This window comes from Poecilia reticulata, chromosome 9 (assembly GCF_904066995.2).
Source record: "Poecilia reticulata chromosome 9, P_reticulata-male-v2, whole genome shotgun sequence".
Classification (NCBI taxonomy): Eukaryota; Metazoa; Chordata; class Actinopteri; order Cyprinodontiformes; family Poeciliidae; genus Poecilia; species Poecilia reticulata.
The window spans coordinates 9,399,041-9,418,294 of record NC_088838.1 but is presented as its reverse complement, the minus strand read 5'-3'; the positions used below and the strand labels follow the sequence as shown (position 1 = coordinate 9,418,294).

Genomic DNA, 19,254 nt, shown 5'->3' with positions numbered 1-19,254 from the left:
GGTGAATTCAGGGGCCGTAATGTAGGAGTAAGCCAGCTTTAACATTTAGATCATAGAAAGCAGATCACCAGAGCTACATGAGATAAGGGATGTAAATAAACTGTAGGCTAAGGTCATCACTTAACAGAATGGTGATTTGTGAATTCAGAAGTAAGAGGAATGACATATTCGTATGACTAAAAAACAATATTGCATCAAAACAAGATTTTTTTAAAATTCATACAATAACTTGTTGCCCAATTTACCAGATGAAATACAGCATTTAAAGGGTACAAAACTTTTTCAAAGTCTGCCATTTGCAAATATGTCAACACGCAACAAGACAGACGGCTACTGCATGTATGCTTTTTTTTTGGCTCTGGCCTTTATTTGACAGTAGTCTGACAGGAAGGGGGCAGAGAGAAAAGACATGCAGCAAAGGAACAGAAGATGTTAAATTGAACACGGGATGGCCACTTCGAGGTCTATGGGATTTTAAACTGTGATCTCAGTCAAAGCATATGCAGAAGAACAATTTTTTTGTTTTATGTTATGTAGTCCTTAAAATGAAATTAAAACAAAAACGGAATCAGACTAATTTGGAATAAGCAGGCTGGAACAGGATAAAGGTGCCATAAATATCAAACTGTATTTCATTAAATCAATTGATGAGGCACACCAATGCAGCTTTTTAGACTGAATGCTGATTTATGTAGTCAGCAGCAGTATACACAATTATGCACACTTACCCTGCACAACATTGACGGCTGTCCACTTGACATTAGCATGATATGAAAATTAACACAAGAAAATTAGGCTGCCTTCAAGGTTGTGATGCCCTGGGCAGCGAGCCATAACCAACCCGCATACTATCAGATAAGAGTGGTTTGTGCCTGTCCCTTTAAGAACTTTTCTCAGTGGGACATTTTAACCACTACCTTAATTATGCGACAAGGGATGAAATGACTGCTAGTGATTGAGATAACTCTGGCAAATTGGATTCAGCTTAAAACAAAACAACTGACACTGAGAGAAACAGTCCTTGAAGCAAAAGCAAGGCACAGTTGTCTAAATCTAATATGACTAATTCAATTTGAGCTCATTTGGGGATTTATGAGCAACAGTTCGAGAAATAGGAGGAATTTTGTCAGGAGCTGAATGAGACACACAACCCGAGCTGGTAGAGCGGGTGTCTGTGTGAGTGACTCCCGCCTGTATCCCCCCCTCTCCCCGCCGGGCTGCGCCCTCCTCTCCCCTCCCCGTTTACGAGTCATGATGGCGGAACTGTAAGGCTTCGGGACGAGCTGGAGCGCACCACCCGTCCTCGTTGAGCAAGTGTACATAGTAATTTATTTATTCGGCCAATTTTTTACATGCTCCCCCACCCCTCCCGCTATGACCCGCTGGATTCCCACTAAGAAAGAGAAGTACGGCGTCGGTAAGTGCTCGTATTTAACTTGGCGTGTTTTGCGCTCAGCCGACTCTTAACTCCCAGCAGCAACTTCTCCAACTTCAAAACAAACAGGACTCGGGGAAAAAGTTAGGGAACTGTGTGTTTTCACTTGATGTTTTCTGTCCGCGTACTAGGAATTAAAACAAAGGTATAGCGTTTATTTATTTATTTTCTTAAATACAAGGAAGCTCACCTTCCTGGTTGTTTGTAACTTAGTTTTTCAAGAAAAAAAAAAAAAGAGAGAAGAAAATACCAAAGCTGAACAATGATCCGCAATAGGTGTTATGGAAACATGGAAAAGAGCCAGGAGTTCAGAGAGCATACCAGTCATTCCTGAGCCTAATCTCACTGAAGAGAACCGGTTGAAGTACCAATGAACATAAATGAGTCCTCTCTTTGCCTTAAAGTATTTTATTGCCCCCCCCCCCACACTCAAGGTTTCCTTTAGGGACTCCCCATGGAAGCGCCTGAGGCTGTCTGTACTGTATTGTATTGTATGTAGACTCAGAGTACAGAAGTCTTATTTAGTTGCATTTACGCTGGGCTTTACTTGCAACAACACAGTCAACTTTACAATGCACCACAGTTTTGTGTTACTTCAAGAAAAGGTAGTTTCCACAGGGTTTTGCAACAAGGTGTGGCTCTTTCACCTACAATTGTATCTACAGTGTGCATGAATGTGCAAGATATCAGGAAGCTATTCATGCCCACTAGGTAATAATCTGCACAGTTCACTTTATGAGTAATCCCAACCTGTTTTTTTTTTTGGTGTGTGTGTCCTGAACTGGCCGATTAAGCATTCAGTAATGTGGGTCTGGTTGCCTTTGAGTGTCGGTTCAGATTCGCTTCACAAAAAGAGGGAGCAACGAGATTTTCGTCTTGTTACATTTTGACTTCAGTGCTTCATAAATAAAAAACTCCCACTATTTTCTGAGAAAATAAAAGAGGGAAAATAAAACAATCCTGAGCAAGCTTCTGTCTCTAAATGTGATTCGAAATGTCTTGTTCCTTGTGTAAATGCAATTGTGTGTACAACTGCTTCCACATAAATGCTGTGTGTTGGTGTCTTTATGTGTTTGTACGGACACTTTGAACTTCCCCGCATTTAATCACATACTTCATTGGATTTTATTGGGCTTTTATGTGAAAAACAAACGCAAAGTGGCTCATAAATTCAAAGTTGCAGGACAAGCATACATGTTTTGCGAATGAAAATCAGAACATTGTGATGGGGATTCGCATCGAACGCTCCTGAATCAATACGTTGTGAACCCATATATTGCTGCAGTCGCCAATTTTGCACATTCAGACCTAGAATCTTTTGGCAAAAATGCTTGAGCCTATTCAGATTGGATGGAGAAGATCTGAAAGCAACATTTTTGTAAGCCTCGCCACAGATTCATAACTGGATTTAGATCTGGACTTTGACTGTGCCATTCTTGTAAATGAATAAGCTTTGATACAAACCATTTCAAATTAGCTTTCACTGTGTTTTAGGGAGGTTTTTGTTCAAGGTCACCTTGTATTTCACTCCGTTCGTTTTTACCATCAACTTTGACAAGCTTCCCTTTTTAATGAACGACATTCCCACAGCATGATGCTGTCAGCACTATGTTTCACTGGAAGGATGTGTTATGGGTCTGTCTACGGGGTGCACTTCTTGCCACTCTTGCATATAGGCCAGTTTAGATGGTAGACCATTTCTTGTTGGGTTTGCAGTAGAGATGCACCGGTCCGATATTAATATCTGTTTTGGTTCCGATATTGAAAAAAATTCTAAATCAGGTACCGGTGACAATGTGCCCAATCTGTTCAGTGTAATTCTATTGCTTGTGTTCTGAGGGACGTCATGATTCATTTTTGTTTTACGTTATGTTTAGAATTCCTAATTTCCCTCTCTGAACCATTTGAAAGAAGTTTTGTTACACTTTATTTTTGCATGTTTGACCAAAGTAGTCAACCTGTTGTTTTTGTCAGTTTCTTATTTATTTTACATCGGCTGTTCTACTCTTAATTGCACTGATTGAACAACTTAAATCCGCGTTGTTTTTACGTGTTTCACCAAGCTTGTGAAGCTATTGGTGTATTTAAGTGTGCTGTACTGGGGCAGAGTTATCAAATACATTTGTAATTCAGTACATTTATGTCTGTGTTTTAAAAGAAAACGTTTTAAGTCAATTTAACATTTTTTTTCTGTAAGTAAGCCTCAGATACTTGTATCGGTATCAGAAGTGAAAAAAGTGGATCGGTGCATCCCTCGTTTGCAGTCGTGCCATACTATATGCATATCGGCATAACGGATCGAACAGAACTGAATTGGCTCTCTAAAGCTTTGGATATTGCTTCAGAAACTGACCCCGCTTGAAACCTGACGGTATATGGTGTGAGAAGCTGCAGTCGTGCTCTCTATCAGGTTAACCGTTATTGTTTTATGACCAGCACAGGTAAAGCTGGTTATTGGTTTTGTTGGGTTGTGAATCAATAAATCTTAGATTGAAGTTACACAGAACTTTATCAACACTCCCTGGTCTAGAAGCAAATGTCCTTCTCGAGGGGAAAGAAAAAAAGCCAGTATGTGACAGCAGTGAAAACATCCAGCTCAGATAGTTTTTGCAGCAGGTATACTCTGTACTCTGACCTGACTAATCTCTCCTCCTGACGATATAAAAGGCTTGAGCAAAGTCTTTTGAGCTTGAGCTGCTGCTGCTGTTGTCACTGAAAATATTTCAACCCATAATAACAGTCCCACCTCCTGGTTATATATGACCTTGTGTAAACAGCTGATGTTCAGGACAATCTTTTACGATCGTCCGTAGGTGTTCAGAAACGGCCGGCGTGTCTGAGTGTGCAGCCATTCTTCCCAGAAACGGGGCAGAAGTCACTGACATTGTTCTTAATCTTCAAAATGCCATCGGACCCTGTATGAAGGCTTACATTTTTAATCCTATTAGTGAACCTCGACTGCGCTCAAACACAGACGGCAGCATCTTTGGGTGGAAGAAGAGGCTGTTTTAAAAAGAAAAAGGAAAAAAAAAAGTTTTTCAGCACTATCAGATCATGATTGCTAACAGGAAAATGTTGATAATAGACGGCTTATCTTTTACAGCGAATCTGTGACAAAGTCATAATGGAAGAGCTTCCTAATTTTACATTGAGAGGAGGAGCAAAAACCCTGTTGAGACTCAGATGAAGTGCTGAATCCGGCAGGTCTTGGAACGAGATGATGCCTCCAGAAGGGGCTTTGGATGAATCACCTCAGTTGATGCCACTTTAGTTGACTTTGCCTGAAAAACAAATAAATCTGCTGCTGTGTGTGTGTGTGTGCGTGGGGGGAATGATGTGATTTCAGCTGGCCTCTATTACTGCTGTTGCTGATATCTGCCTGAGACGAGGCGTTTGTGACTGCTTCAACTATTACAAGCGCGGCACACCCAGTAATGCACACATCTCGTAACCGTATAGCCAGTTGCATACATCCCAGTGAAACATGTTGCAAATGTTTTCCAGACTTCATAATTACAGCACACCCTGTTATGTGACACGGTTTTGCATTTTGAAGTCTACTTCATTAAAGCTTTTCCAAGGATCACTCTACTGGTGGTTAACATTTTCAAACAATCATGATAAAGAACTGCAATTAAAAAAAATAAGAAAACATCTCATTTGCGCTACACCATGTTTCTGAAAGATGTACTTCATTTATGTTATACTTTTACTCAGAATTTGAAGAAAAAGTCATAAAACGGATCATCTAAAAGAACGCTCCCCGTCTCTGATGTGTGAATTCACAAGGTGAAAGTCAGACGCTTCATACCAAACCCGCTACAAAATCCAATGTGGTCACATATAAAAGCCAACACCAAGCTTTAATACCATTAATAAAAAAAAAATGGCCACACCACTGACATTGCTTTTATGCTTCAATTAAACGCCCCATAATCCTGTGCTGCATCTCAATTGCTGTGACATGACCAAACGCCACCTGATCAGCCCTCAGTTCTTCTGAAACGCATAAAGAAATGGCAACAAGATGGAAATAAACATCGGTTCTCATCACCAGCCCGGTTTTACTTATTGCACCAATATGTTAAATAAACCACTATCATCGGCCGACACCAATGTTATTACCGATGTAGAGCTAAAGGGAGACGTTATTTATATAAAGGCTCTTTCTATTTGCAGAGAAATACATTGACTTGCTAATAGCAGATCAGCCTGGTCACTGAACAGCATTCAAACTTGGAACTAGAACACAGTTGAGGGGATAATTAAACTTTCATGAAGAGAAGCTGTGTGAGATTATTATAGTTCTCTTACCTGCAGAAGCCTGATGTTATCACTTAGTGTTTTAGAAAAGTGAAGAAGAGCAGAAAAAGGTCAACATCTTTTTTTTTTTTCTGTTAGCTGACTTTAAGACAGATTTCTGCATTCTTGATTCACAAAGTATTATGACTTCCTCTCATCAGCTGTCTTTGTAACCATCACTGCTCTTGGCCGACTCAATACGTCTTTACAATTCTGCTGGTATTTGCAGTTTTCTCATTTCATATAAAATTCCTGTTATTTGCACACTTTTTGTAAATAGCCTGTTTTTTGCACATTTATTACATTGTGGATTCCAGCTGCACATTTCTTTTAATCTGAGTGTGCTATTTTTAACAACTGCTGTATTATTATTTTCCTTATTTTGTAACTTTGCCCTTAACGTATAGTCTGCAACTCTGCACGCTCTCAATTACCTTAGCTTCCTGTTGCGACACATGAATTTCCCCGCTGTGTGACAATAATATGACTTTCTATTCCCGGGATATAAGCATTTTCAGTTTGTGCTGCTTGAATTTGACAAAATGAACCAAAGTGAAATCAGCTTCTTTGACGATTTCTTGACTCTGTGTGAAATTACATTTATGTGCTACGGGCTAGGGGCATGTACTGATAACTTCACTTAAAAAAAAAGTTGAAAAAAGTAAACTATCCTATTGTGTATGATACCGTTCTTGGATTTGACCAAATAAGTAGCACTTGTTCCTGGTTCATCATGGCCTACTTTAGTTCATACTGGGAGTTCTTAACATTTTCTCCAGTGCACTTTTGAGAAGTTTTTCATGTGCTTCAGCAACTCCTCTTTTTTGCTGCGCTCATTAGTGTGACATCCCAGCTAGTTTATCCATGCAGATAATGTGTCAAAATGTCTTCTGGGCACCAGTAAAGCTCAGCCCGAGTACCACAATTGATACTTGTACCACAGTTTGAGAACTGTTTGTTTCAGATGGTTGGAAATGCCAAGATATACAAAAATTTGGCCAAAACTGCAATTCTTTTTTTATGTGAGAATTATCCTTTACTTTTCCAAAGTTTGATCAGAATGATTTTCATTGCAGCTTTTCCAGATTTGCTTCAAACTCGCCGAGTTACACGGCTCTCTTATCTTGAAATCAAAAAATTGGGTTGTCTCCAGGTGACTGGATGAGGGTAAAATTACAATCCAGCTCAAGAGTTAAAAAACTGGAAACCGTGACTCTGGGTGCAGCTTTTCCGCTAGCTTTCAACATGGTTCCAAGTGCGGCGTGAAATAAGGTCATATAAATTTAGAACTGAAAATGTTCACGTTCAAACTTTTGTTTATTTTATATTTCCTTTGGGGGAAAAAAATAGAAGAATTTAAGACCATTGTTTAGTGGTAAACTAGTAAAAGTACTACAGATTAATGGATATTATTAGCAATAAATATGAAGTTGCCGGTTCCTTCTCACTTTGCACCTTTTTATTGTTTTTTTTGGACCTGTTTGACAAGGTTTGTTCAATTCCTTCCTGATTCTGCAGAAATCTTACTCACCATTAACATGCTTACGTGCAAGTGTGGCTTATTGTGTCACTTTGAGAACGTGTCTTCTGTGCTGATCACTAAATTAGATTTCTTTTAGCCTAATGATCTGCTGGTCATCCGTAAAAGCAGGTCAAGCTGAAAATTTAATGATTCTGGTCACCAGTCAAAAAAAGCGTTCGGCGCTTCCAGTATAAAGTAGCTCTGCCTGTCTTCGATACGCGCACACATACAGTTGAAACCATACGTTTACACACACACTGTGCAAAAAAGAGATGAGAGTAATGCTGTCTGACATTAAATCCATCCCGACCTTTCCTGTTTTAGATCTGGTTTTATAATTTTTAAAAGCTTTTTTGAATTTCAAAAGTTTCCATTTCCTTAGTATCTGGTAGAATTGGCTTACTGGACTGAGATCAGAGCATTTAGATTGTTTTTTTTTTTTTAACATTAGCTTTGTTGTCCTTCAGCCACTTTGTAGCTAATGTGGCACTGTTTGGCGTCATTGTCCATTTGGAAAAGCCCAAACTCATCATCTGGGCTTTTCTCTAATTGTTTAAAAGCATCGTAATCTTAGTGTATGTAAGATTCTTCTGACTCAAGAAATTAAAAATGAAAAATATTTTTTATTTCTTTATTACGGAAGTCATATGGAAATCATTTGTTAATCCTAACCAGCCAAAAATGACTAGAGCACTGTGCTCTTTGGTATGTTAATACAGTACCAAGATATTATTAGGTACATGAATAAACTGGATTTTTACTACGAAGCTTGACCGTTTGAGTCAGGGATCCACCAGCCCTGTTTCCTTTTCTCCTGGTGTTGCACATCAGCTGGTAGACCTGCAGCTATCAACAACGGTTAAGCAAAGATTTTCTTAAGGACGCTTACAAATTTATTGCTAAATTTATTGTTTTTTTTAAATAGAATTATGTGCGACTTGCAAGAGTTTTACTTTAATCCCTTAACTGTCACCCTCAAAACATTTACATGCAAGTCAATGGGTTCTGTGTCTGCGTTACAGTCAAGGGGTAAACAATGATTTGTAAGAGGAAATTTTAATTTAATTGTTCTTTGGGATTAATAAAGTACTTTTGAATTGAATTCTTGAAAAATCCAATTTGGCTTTTCAAACTAAAAACAAGACATTTCTCCTCAAACTCAAGTTCAAGATTCGCACCAAACTCTTGAGAATATCATGCAGGTAACAGGAAAGTGAAAAATGTTTCTTTCAATGAATTCCTTCACAGCAGCCGTCTTTCAGGTTTACAGGTAGTGTTTATACCTACATTAGCAGTGGTGCTCCCTGAATGTATTACTAGACCACCCCCAGCGAAGGGCCTCTTCAAGTAAAAATAATTGGTAGGCAAGTTGTGATCAAAACGTATATCGACGACTCCTGCGGCGTGTGCATTATATTTCTGTTTGGTGAACATACCGTGATAATGATGCCTTTACACCTCCATATTTGCAGGTCCACTGTGGTCTGTTACTATGCTGAGATTTCTGCAGGGAGCAGCCAATAACGTCACAAAGAGGCTGAATCACGGGCCACACTGGCTTTGGTCCGCCGAGAAATATTTTAAGCAGCACTCTGACTTGAACGTATTGAAAGCGTGTCAAGTACGTAAAATGTGTTTTCTTTCAGATGCTCCCTCCTCCTTCAGCGTAAGAAAACGAATTATTTTCTTTCTCTTTTGCGATCCGGATTTCCATCTCATCCATGAATCACGGTGATTAAATCTGAAGGCTCACCTTGCAGTGTCAGATCTGATTGCAGGTTGCAATTCGGAGATTACTGCTGACCTTGTTCCCAGCTTTAATAGGCTAACAAAGATGGAGAGCCAGTCATGGTGTTTAAAGCCTGAAAAAAAATTGTGAAGTATTTTAATATTCAGCAAACTGCGCTATACTCCCCCCCCCTAATTTAGATAAGCCTTACATAATCTACTCTGGGCTAAATGTTGAGGCAGGATTTTTTTAAAAGCTGAATTAAGAGATGAAGCTTCACAGTGATCTAATTTTGTTCCTTTTTGCACTATTAGCTCTGAACTTTAAAGTTAACTCTCTGATTTATGGGTAGCCCTATACGGTCTGATTAGCTAGAGAACAGTTTTAGGAGCCACAGATCATCTTTGGCTGTCTAGACAGTAAGTGTGAGGCACAAGGCTTTTCAATTGAGCCTTTTACTTTTTTTCCCCCCCGAGACATCCTGCCTGCCTGAGCAGAATTGGCTCGAGTACAAACTGGTGTTTACCTGGTGGGAAATTGTACCTCTGAATGCTTTAGTGGCTGCTAATATCGCTACTCTTTTTCTGGGGGGATGCAATAACAGAATACCTGTAAATATGGTCAAATATGCAGACACTGTATTCTTATAAGCTTAGATGGCAATCACGTTTTAACTTTTTTCACCCCTTGGCTGAACATGTTTTGTGATCTTTGCAAAATTGTAATATTTGGATGCTTGTATTTTACAAAAATGCTTTTTAAAAAAAATCCTAAATAGCATTGTTCACAAGTTTTAACTCGTTCTCATTTGAGATAAATCTAAAACTTAATAATTGCATGTCACTGGAAAGAAGTATTTGTGCAAATAGTATCTTAAGAGCTATGTCTGTGTTAAAAATCAACTGACCAGAAACTAGCCGAGATTAGCTTGATAATTAGCTTAGCTTCATGCTCAGGTAGCCTGATTGCATTCAGCTGATCTTATCAATAATGGTTTTAAACACTATTACCATAATAAGAGTCATAATTGGTGCTCCTCTTGTTTGCATACCTGGACGATCCAGAAATTTGTAAAAATTCGCATTTTGCAAGAGAGGTGCAGTTAGCATCCTTCTTTTAGCTAGCGGGAGGGACAGCAAATTATTTCCAACCCAAGAGGACTTTAAATCACTGGAATGGGATGATATTACATTTTTAGCAAGGTTGAACGTATTTAATGCTTAAAACTTTAAAAATGCCGTAGTGCTGGGAATCAGCCCTCGGTGTATTTCATCTAAAGTAAGCCGCTGTTTTATCGCTTGTTTAAGTGGCACTTGGTAAAGCATAAATGTTACTGTGCAGTATCATGAACAGAAGGCATACCTTTGTAGGAATGCTTTTGTAGCCCCTAAAGTAGGCTGGTAAGCCTCTTGTGGATCATAACATCGCTTTTAAAAAGCTAAAACCGAGCCTCGCTACCTCAGGTGAAACTGTGAATACATGCAGTTCAGATTAGCACCGTTACTTTGGCACATTAATGTACTATCATATCATTTTCTTTTCTGCTTGGTTCTTCAACTTCCAGTGAAGCTTAAATTTGGATTGTTTACGTCCCCTGCTGAGTAATGAAAAGTTTAGACTGGCCGTAAATGTGATTGGACCAATCTAGTTATATTATAGTCATTTTTTTTTTTTTCTCCCACCACCATCTGTCACTATCCCACTGTTACAGTAAACTGTCTCTTCCTTGGCTGAATAGTTTCCTGTATGAAAAGTGCTCTAACAAGGAGTCATCAAATAATGCCGTAGAGAAGAGGTCTGTTGAAAGTGTAAGTATTTGATTGCAACAATCTGTTAGAATTGATCTATATCAGCCATTTTCCCCATGATTGGCTCTGGAAGGTGATTGGCAGGCTGGATGCTGAAAAGTCTGCATGTTGTTATATTCTTCTTTTTTTGTGTGGCTAGCTGCATCACAGCTGAAAACAGTTGTTTCTGTTTGTAAGCGTTTGAGTTTATTGAAACTCTGTTTTTGGCTGGATTCAGATGATTTTTTTAGCTTGATTGCCATCCGACAATTTTTTGATGTAATTCCAGGAAAAACAAGCAAAGTTTGCCAATTTCATTCTGAGTTGTATTTAAAATAATTTCAAACAAAGCAAAGAGACGTATAAGAGGCATCAAAAAGGAAAGTGTGTTTTTTATGACACACTGATTCTTGCAAGAGAAAGTTGCACTTCCCACATATGACAGGAAGGTTGAACAGAGTGGTGCAGTTACTCTGCTTGACCCTTTGACCTTTCAACTTTTTGTCAACGAATGGATTTTGAAATGTTGGCAGCCTTTTGCAAAAGTTAAGGCACCAATACATATCCTTTAGAAATGGAGGCATTGTGTGCTGTTTTGGTAATGCTAGCTTTGCGCTAAAATGCTAATATAAGATATTAAAGATGACAAAATTTAATCTCTTTGCTTTAGAAATCAATAAAATCCTTTTTCACCAATTTTGTGCTGTCATATTTTTTTATTATTATTATTAACTACCTCTTATGACAAGAAGAAGAGGAGAAAAAATTCATTGCTGTAACACCTTGGTTTTATCTAAAATCCTGTATTGGAGAGTTAAGAGAGACGAGTCTCTGGAGATTGAAAATCATCTGCACAATCGCAAGGAATCGCTTCTTTGTCTCGATATTTTGTCGAACCCTAACATATTTACAGACATTGTGTGCTGTGCTTGATACATTACTGGATAATTTTCTTTTAGCTGACATTTCTCTTAGTTCGAAGCAATATACTGCCTATTTTCAACACCCTGGGATAAATTTAGCTGTTTTCTCGATAAATCTTAAAAATATTTCTCTGTAGAAACTTAATTTGCCTGCGTCGAGATGAAACGGGTGGTTGTTATTTTTGTTGCAGCGGTGCATGCCTTCCTCATTAGTGCCTTTAGTATTCGCTTCCAAGTTGTGTGCCGAAAGCTGTACTTGTTTTCCAACTTGCATTTTCAAGGATTACATGAAAGCCTGTGTCAGGGCGCACCATCAAATTTGATAAAGTCTCTATCATAGCACGCCGATTTATACATTTCTCTTTCTCCCTCAACGAGAACAACGGATTCTGGTCATCGTGTTGCCTTGACGCTGATTGGCTGCCAGCTGCTGCTCAGACTGCTTCAGCCGCGCTGTTGTTCCTTAATTGTTGTCTAATCTACTTCAATGCTAAATGATTTAGAGTGAATCAGGCTGACTTTGATGTAACATCAGTATGCACACAAAGCTGAACTTGTGCCAGCAAGGCTTTATTAGAGCGCACAGGAGGAGCGGTGGGGGGCTCCGCATTTGAAGTTTGAGTGGACCAGAGCTGCACAGATGAGCCGTGATGCCTTCGCTTTAAACAGCGTGGCGTCCCATCTCGCTCTGCTTGGACTCCCACCCTGGGCGCGCTGCCATGCCGTTGCCAGGCCCCAGACGCTGTGTCAAGTTGGTGAATGGACCATTGTCTCTCCTGGCATGGTTGGAGGCAGATGTCATTTCTTCACTGTAATTTTCACGGTGATTCATGTGATTGTCTGCATTGTGAAGGAATCCCTTCAGACAGTTATCTCTTTAAATTATATTAAAAAAAGGTTATTCGTTTAATTTGATTTGCATGATTTTGGTGTATTTTTTTGTCTTCACTCTATTTCTTGATGACTCAATAAGGCATCTCACAATTACAGCCTGATTATTCTCACTTGCGGACATGCATGCAGAAGACTGCCGGCATCGTAGATTAATGTAATTAGGTCAGAGCAATACAATATCCATCAAAACGGCATAAATGGGAGCAGGCCAAAACCTAAAATGTTATAGTTTATGGGGGGAAATGATCCAAAAAGGAGTCTAAAAGCTGACTTTGGTATAATGGGAACGGTTTGGGATGAATGTCCGTTTCAAGACAAGCTAGTGGAAACTCTTCCTCTGTGAAGGAAGTCACAGAGAGGACGCATATACACACATTCACTGATCTGTCAAATGTTCGCACTTAGTCTGAGGTGTGATGAGCTGAGCCAGTCGAAGCGTGCTGAGAAATCTGGCCTCCAGTAACGAGCATTATCGCCGTGCAAGTCGGGGCACGGCTCTGCTCATACTTCCTGCGCCTCCTTGCGAGATTAAGCAGCTGTGCGCGCGGCCGCGGCTCCCTCAAGTCAAGACAAAGACCTCAACCTGCAGCATTGTTTTAAAAGGGCTTCTCTTTCGCAATGCCACTTTGGTTGGTTTGCAAGCACATGCCTGGGTGAGCGATCCCTGCCACAAATGTGCAGGCTGCAGGTGAGAAGGGAAGGTGTTGCCTTCAGCAGCGCCGGTAGGCGGAAGCGAGAACGTGCAGGAGGACGGCGTCTGCAGGCAGTGCCATTTGGCGCGAACTGAACCGGTGACCCTATTTATCAAAGACCTGCATGAAGGCGGATGATCAAAAGCTATCAGCTCATTGGCTGCTCACCTGCGTCAGAGAACACTGAGGTTAAAAAGGCGTACAGTTTTAAGACTGCCATAATTTTTTTTGTCTTTCCTCATACTGTTCCTAAAGGACATCAGAAAATAACGTGGGGTAATTTTTCTGGATTTTAGAGTAAAACTGCTCGACTCTTTTCCACTTGTTGCTGCACATTGCTAACCTGCTGGCTGAAAATTGGCTTCTATGCTTGTCCTCTGACAGGAAAGACATATTTATCTGTTCTGGTAATATTCCCACTTTTCCTGGGGAAAAAGTAAATATATTTTGAAAACTGAAGATGGGCCACCCATGACTTTCATGATGGTGAAGTTTTTAACGATAGTTGACAAACTTGAAGTTGGTTAGAAAGCTGCTTTGGAAAACAAACAAGCAAACAAACAAAAAACTACAGTGAATTTGTAAAATTAGGAACTATTTCCTGTGGCAAAATCCTCTGATAGGTTTGAATTGAGGTTTTACTAACTCTGCTGAAGCAAGGAGTTTATAGATCCTGACTAATTAACTTGTAGTCATCATTTTGCTAAGGGCAAAAGCCTATAATGTTCTCTGAAATAAGCAAGTTTACACATGTACTATTTAATAGTGGTGCAACAATACACTCGGGGAAGGAGACCAGATGCATGATATTGGGCTCATTAGAACAAAAATACACTTTACTAGTATTCTTTGCAAAATTTAAGGTATATGTTTTTTGTTTTCACAAAGAAGTTACAGGGTTTAGAGAAGAGAAGATAGAGAAGACTCTATTTTCTATCATTTCTATAATTTATGTCCAAGTTTGACTTGTGTCATTGTAAGGTGATCCCAATATTTTTCCACCTAAAAAATGAAAACGTTTTTTAAAAAATATTACAATACTTTTACTGGTCTCACTCTTTTAAAGAATCTCTGTTCACTGCAACAATACAGTTAAGACTCTAACTTTAGCGTCGTTAGCGGCTAACAGTTAACCGTTTACTATGGCAGGCCACTTCGGGAGTGGCCTGCCATAGTAAACTTCGGGAGTGTTTACTAGTTTATTGAATCTGTCATGCAAGCGAACAACTGGAGAACTATTTCCTTTCTTTCTTCAAAAATATGTCTTGAGGAGCGAGCTTTATTTAAACAGTTATGGAAAAAGGCCGTAACGTAACAAAATGTGGATGGAAAAAGTGAATCGCTGTGAATACTTTCTGGATGCATTGTGCGCTTACAAAGAAAACTCCAATCTGACATGAAATCTGGTGTCCTCTTTGTATTTTTCAATGATTTTGCAATGCAATACTTTATTAATCCCAAAGAACAATTAAGTTTTGCTTGGGCCTGTGTCTGACAGTAGAAACAAAAATAAATATAAAGCTCTAACTGCAATACTCGATATGTTGCATTGTTTTAGCAGCAGTAACTATTCATGTTGATTTTCTTTTCTTTGAAAAAACAAACAAGTAGGTAGCTACACAATGTCTAAATAGCATAAAACTGACATTTGTATTAAAAATTACTTGCCTGTCTTATACCTACTTGCAGCTTCACAGTGCAGCAGCCCCTTTTGACTATTTTCAATTGAAAACAGTCAAAAGGCCTCGGACGTCTGAGTAACTCAAGCTGGCTTTCTGCTCTAAAACTCGGGCTGCTGTTAGAAACGGCAGCCGGATGAGAAATAAATCTTAGCTTTAGATCCTCTGTAGAGCAACAATGAGTGAACTGGCTTGATTTGTTGGTGAGAAACTCAGGACCACTCAGGCAGAATTTATTTATTTTTTGCTTCACTCTCTGTGCCGGCATTGATTGAGGGCGAGGATTTTTCTTTAATCCCAGAAAAAGAGTCGGCTGAAACCACGTTTTTTTTTTTGTAAGCAGCGCTTCCTTTTTTTTTTCCCCCCTCAATAATGAAACGGTTATTTTTTTTCCCCTTAGCGATCTACAATTATGACCCCCATGGCAAACAGGAGCTGCGTCTGCAGGTGGGGGACACGGTGCATATACTTGAGAAGCTGGAAGGTGAGTGGCAGCCATGACGTCTCCCTGTTCACCGCTCTAGAAACATGATCTTAGAGCGACGTCCTGTGCAGTGTGTATGTGACTCTGTGTTGTGCTTTTCTTCCTCTACGCCATGCCACTTCTGTTTTGTCCAATCTGCTTTTGTCAATTTCTGATCCCCAGGCTGGTATCGAGGCTACACACTCAGAAAGAAGGCTCAGAAGGTATGGACATCACAGGAGCTATATTGTGCTGGAGCTCATTCTGTGATGCGGATGTATATACTATTACTTCCCGATTGTTTCCTCAGGGCATTTTCCCGGCTTCCTACATCCACTTAAAAGAGGCCACAGTCGAGGGAACAGGGTGAGATCACAAATCAGCAAGCACTTCATTTTGACGATAATCCACTTTGCTCCGAGTTTGCAGTATTGCCTTTCTGTGTGCCAGTAGCATAAGCACTACACTTGTAATTATCATAAGTAAGAATTAAGTAATGCTTCTCTTGGCTGTGCAGACCAACTGTCCCGACTGTTTTCGATGTGTAAAAAAAAAAAATGCACTCGAGTCATTCCAGATTATAAGACATGATCTGTGAGCGACCAGCTGCTCTTCTGATATCTCATTACTTTTTTTTCTTTCCTTGTGGCTTATAGCCAACAGGAAATAATTATTCCTGCAGATTTACCCTTGGTGCAAGAGATAGGGGCTACCCTCAGGGAATGGGTGCAGATATGGCAAAAGCTCTTCGTGGTACGTGTAGATCTCTCCGTTTCCAGTACACTCAGTTCCCTCACTGCTGGGATACGTTTTCATCTTTTAATTATTTTTATTATTTTTTTCTGAGAAAAAGAAAAGTTCACTGCTGCTTCTTCCTCTGAACTGTGGCGTGTATATACAACACATGTTTTTCTGACAGACAAACAAGATAACCCTGTTCAGGAGTGTGCAGCAGATGGCCTACAGCCTCATTGAGTATCGATCTCAGATTGTGTCAGGAACGCTGCCCAAGGATGACCTTGTGGAGCTCAAGAAGAAAGTCACAGCAAAGATTGATTATGGAAACCGGTACGGCTCCCGTTCTTTCAATGGACCTCAAAGAAACATATTATATTCTGCAGGAAGAATTGTGAAGTTTACAGTGCTGGGCACATTTTTTTTTTTGGGGCACTCTTGGTAAAGTTGTGTAAAAAAAAATCTTAAATTTATCGCGTCTTTTTATGCAGCAACAAAATCCTGCTCTGAAAAGTCTTACAAATCTGAGTTGAGTACATTTACAGTTTCATCGTAATAACCACAGGCTTCAACGTATTGAAATGGTGTTTTATGTGACAGATGGACACAAATCAGCACATAATTTAGTAAGAGCAGGATTAAATAAAATGGAAGAAAAATGAACAGTTATATTTTTCCCAAATAGGAATCTGAAAAGTGTGGCATGCATTTCTATTTGCACTTCTTTACTCTGATGCCCCTAAACAAAATTCAGGGCAACTAATTCCTTTAGTAATTACTGAATACAGTCATTAGTATTTTAATCTCAGCCTCTTTACATGCATTTTCATTACAAATGTGTGCAAAACGTTTTCGAAATAATCTCAAAAGAAGGTGCGAAACTGTCTCTATATCACTCCAAAATGTTTTCAACGCCGTGTTCCTGCCTGAGCCACAGCTGACTTACCCTCTGCCACTCAGGATCCTCGGGTTGGACCTGGTGGTCCGAGACGAGGCGGGCAACACGCTGGATCCTGACCGGACCAGCACCGTCAGCCTGTTCCAGGCCCATGAGACGGCGTCCCGCAGCGTGGACGACAGGATACAGGAAGAGAAGGCACGAATCCCGTTTGGTCTTGACGCTCGCCGTTGCTTCGGTCCGCCGCGGCTGCCGGCTCCGGTTAAGGTCTTCACACTCGTTCACGCCGACTCGTTTTTCCCCAGACGAGACTGCAGAACCTGGAGATGCGGCGGCAGACGCTGTTCAGCTCCGTGCACACCTACAGCCTCCTCATGAACCTGAAGAACTTTGTGTGCAACATCGGGGAGGACGCCGAGCTGCTTATGTCTCTCTACGATCCCGACCAGTCGGAATTTATCAGGTCAGTCGGCGTAAATGTCGCTTGTGTGATATTAATTCTTGTTACCCGGAGTCGATAATTCACCTCTAATTGGTTGTAAAGCCACTATAAAATGGTCTTTCGATTTTAAAGCCACACTATGTTACCACTTCCCCCGGTCTGTCACTTCTCGGGAAAAGTTACAACATGATAAATGAAGAATTTCTTTCAGCTATGAATAATATAAACCTATAAAGATTGTTCATTACTGTCCTGTAACTGTGCTTGATGTTGTAGCTCCAGCAGTACATTAAATAAATATGCGGAGGGTGGAATAATATAATGAAATGCATTGTTTAGGAGCTTAAAAGCATGTTTTGGACTTTCTGTTGTTGCAACATAAATTTTTGGAGAAATAGGAAAAGGCAAAAAAAAAAAAGAAAACACTACAGTGTCTCTTTTTTGGGGGGAAGCCTTGAATTTAAAGATGTATTATTCAGTGAGCACTTCAGATTTGCAGGGTGAAATGGGTTTTCTTTTCAGCTAATAGAGGAAAAATCTGTCTCTTTAAGAGGAATATTCTTAATCAGTTTTGCCTCTGTTTTTGCTGCTACATGATGCAAATGCACAACAAAGGTGCAAAGCGAAGCAGCCAGGTGTTAGTGGTGACGTACCGCCCTGGGGCCAGGGTGAAAATATTTAAGGCCTCAATACGCGGGTCATGCTTTGCCGCAGCGCCACCACAGCACCCCTATCTTCATAATTTTTACGAAGAAGCAGCTAAACCCCCATACGACATGATACTGCCGACCCTGTACTTCATAGTCGCGAAGTTCTCACGCTCTGCTTTTATTGCCCTCCAAATATAACAATGGGCAACATGGTTAAACAGTTTTAGCTCCATCAAGCCACAGGGCAAGCCTAAAAAAAAAAGAAGGTTTTTGTACCAGAGAGCATCTGCAAACTGAAACTAGTTTCTCTTATGATCCTTTTGAAGTAATGGGTTCTTCCTCTTTGAGTGGCCTTTCAGGATTTACTTCACATCTCTCTCCTGTCAGGACCCTTTCTGGACTCGTATGTTGTAACCCGCCTAGAATCATGGCCTAAGTCATTTTTTTTGTTGCCAAAAGTGATTCTTTTGTGTATATATATGTATGCCTAAAACATCTTTTGGAAAGAAAGAGGTGGTGATTATTTTATTTTTTATTTTTTTCCAAAATCACTTTTGGCATTCTTTGGGATTCTGCAATCTTGTCCAAGGATGAACCAAATTTGCAGAAGTCCACAATTTTGCTGAAATGTGATTTGGCACAAAAAAGTCACCACCTTTTTGTTGCCAAAAGATGATTTAGGGGAAAAAAAACATTTACTTTTGGCAGAAAAGCCATTCTTTTAGGAAGTTGACTATATAAACTTCTGATTTTGTAGATCTGCATAAAAAAAATCTTCATTATTCTGGCATTTGGGAGATATTTGACAGGAAGCATTTAATCTGATTAAAATTAGGCAAAAAAAATATTTTTTTCACATAGAGTATGCAAAAATCAGTTTTTAGCTGTACGTATGTAGCTATTAAAATATGGTAATTTGGGCACCAAAACTGGCTCTAGCCCAGGGGCCCACATTCTGCAGCCCTGCACGTCACAGAAATGCCACTGAAACCTCAAGCAGGATATTATGTGCTTTTTTAAAAATTTTCTTTAAAATGGAGGGCAGGTTTGTTTTGCAGCTAAGCCGCTGCCGTGCCAGGTCTTGGGAAGTGACAGCACTGATT

The 19,254-nt window shown here is 39.8% G+C and overlaps 1 protein-coding gene across 1 annotated transcript in view; it reads left to right on the top strand.

The window, feature by feature from the left end:
- Positions 1-530: 530 nt before the first annotated feature.
- The window catches only part of dock5 (dedicator of cytokinesis 5), a 67,703-nt gene continuing 48,979 nt past the window's right edge, over positions 531-19,254 (top strand). Inside the window, exons 1-8 of the mRNA XM_008417532.3 lie at positions 531-1,417; positions 15,364-15,447; positions 15,610-15,650; positions 15,737-15,792; positions 16,083-16,179; positions 16,346-16,494; positions 17,122-17,257; positions 17,365-17,522. Coding sequence (XP_008415754.2) covers positions 1,375-1,417; positions 15,364-15,447; positions 15,610-15,650; positions 15,737-15,792; positions 16,083-16,179; positions 16,346-16,494; positions 17,122-17,257; positions 17,365-17,522 — 764 coding nt within the window. The 5' untranslated portion in view covers positions 531-1,374. The remainder of the gene's footprint in view (positions 1,418-15,363; positions 15,448-15,609; positions 15,651-15,736; positions 15,793-16,082; positions 16,180-16,345; positions 16,495-17,121; positions 17,258-17,364; positions 17,523-19,254) is intronic.